The 953-nt window shown below is 42.6% G+C and overlaps 1 protein-coding gene across 1 annotated transcript in view; it reads right to left on the reverse strand.

Moving 5' to 3' along the window:
- Positions 1-953, reverse strand: part of LOC118407376 (aldo-keto reductase family 1 member A1-A-like) — a 9,742-nt gene extending 8,789 nt beyond the window's left edge. The window contains exons 1-2 of the mRNA XM_035807843.1: positions 885-953; positions 301-465 (exon numbers count right to left, since the gene is read on the reverse strand). Coding sequence (XP_035663736.1) covers positions 301-465; positions 885-953 — 234 coding nt within the window. The remainder of the gene's footprint in view (positions 1-300; positions 466-884) is intronic.

A 953-nucleotide genomic window follows, 5' to 3' on the forward strand; every position in this document is an offset into this window, starting at 1 on the left:
TGTATGTCTTTATTGATCCATCCATCTATATCTAAATTGTGCATGTACACACAATGGTATCAGAGGACATACCCAACCTTTCCCTAATAAGAATTGTCTACACTTTAACTATAACGTTTACATAAGATTTATGGATTCCTCTTTTTCAGTCTTTCTTGGACAACTTTCATTGAACTTAGAAGAACAGGCGGAAGAAAAAGAATCATCTCCGAACATCAACACTAATTTCAGCAGCTAGCACCTGTAACAAAAAATCGATGTATTGCTAAATATTCAAGACATCAATGTAATGATACTTACCTTGCTGACGACAAAAACTTCCTCCCTTTTCATCCCGGCGTCCATCTTCTCCTTGAGAGCCCGTCCTATCTCCTTCTCGTTCTGGTAGAGTTCCGCGGTGTCGATGTGTCGGTAACCTGCATCCAGGGCCGCCTTCACCGCCTCGTAACATTCGTTATTTTTCGACTGCAAGAAGGGAGAGGGCGTGTATTACAAGAACGTTTCTAGACGACGACAAACATACACACATGTCACCATCGAAACATAGTCAATTACAAAAGTACGTTGACACGGGGGAAGCCCTCTCCTAATTCGACGAAGCAGACGTAAACACTAAGAATAAGCTGGGTTCTTGCACCTGCTTGGATATTGAATGAATGAGGACCTTACGTTTATTGTACATATATAACAACAGGGTTTAGTACAGGTCGCAACAAAAGAATAGTTCACAGATACACAAAATGTATACAATGTCATGATCAAGGATCATATCCTACTAAGTGAGTTCGACATCCTCTCGCTTCTTTGCGATATTGAAAATGTAGTTAGGCGCGACACTTTAATCAGGCGCGTTACCCATTGTGATTGAGGAGAGTAATTCCTACCTGCCACGTTCCCAGCCCGACCAGAGGCATGGACGCTCCGGTCGACAGTTTCACCGTAGGGCAGGTCAT

This window comes from Branchiostoma floridae, unplaced genomic scaffold, assembly GCF_000003815.2.
Source record: "Branchiostoma floridae strain S238N-H82 unplaced genomic scaffold, Bfl_VNyyK Sc7u5tJ_1336, whole genome shotgun sequence".
NCBI classification, from domain to species: domain Eukaryota; kingdom Metazoa; phylum Chordata; class Leptocardii; order Amphioxiformes; family Branchiostomatidae; genus Branchiostoma; species Branchiostoma floridae.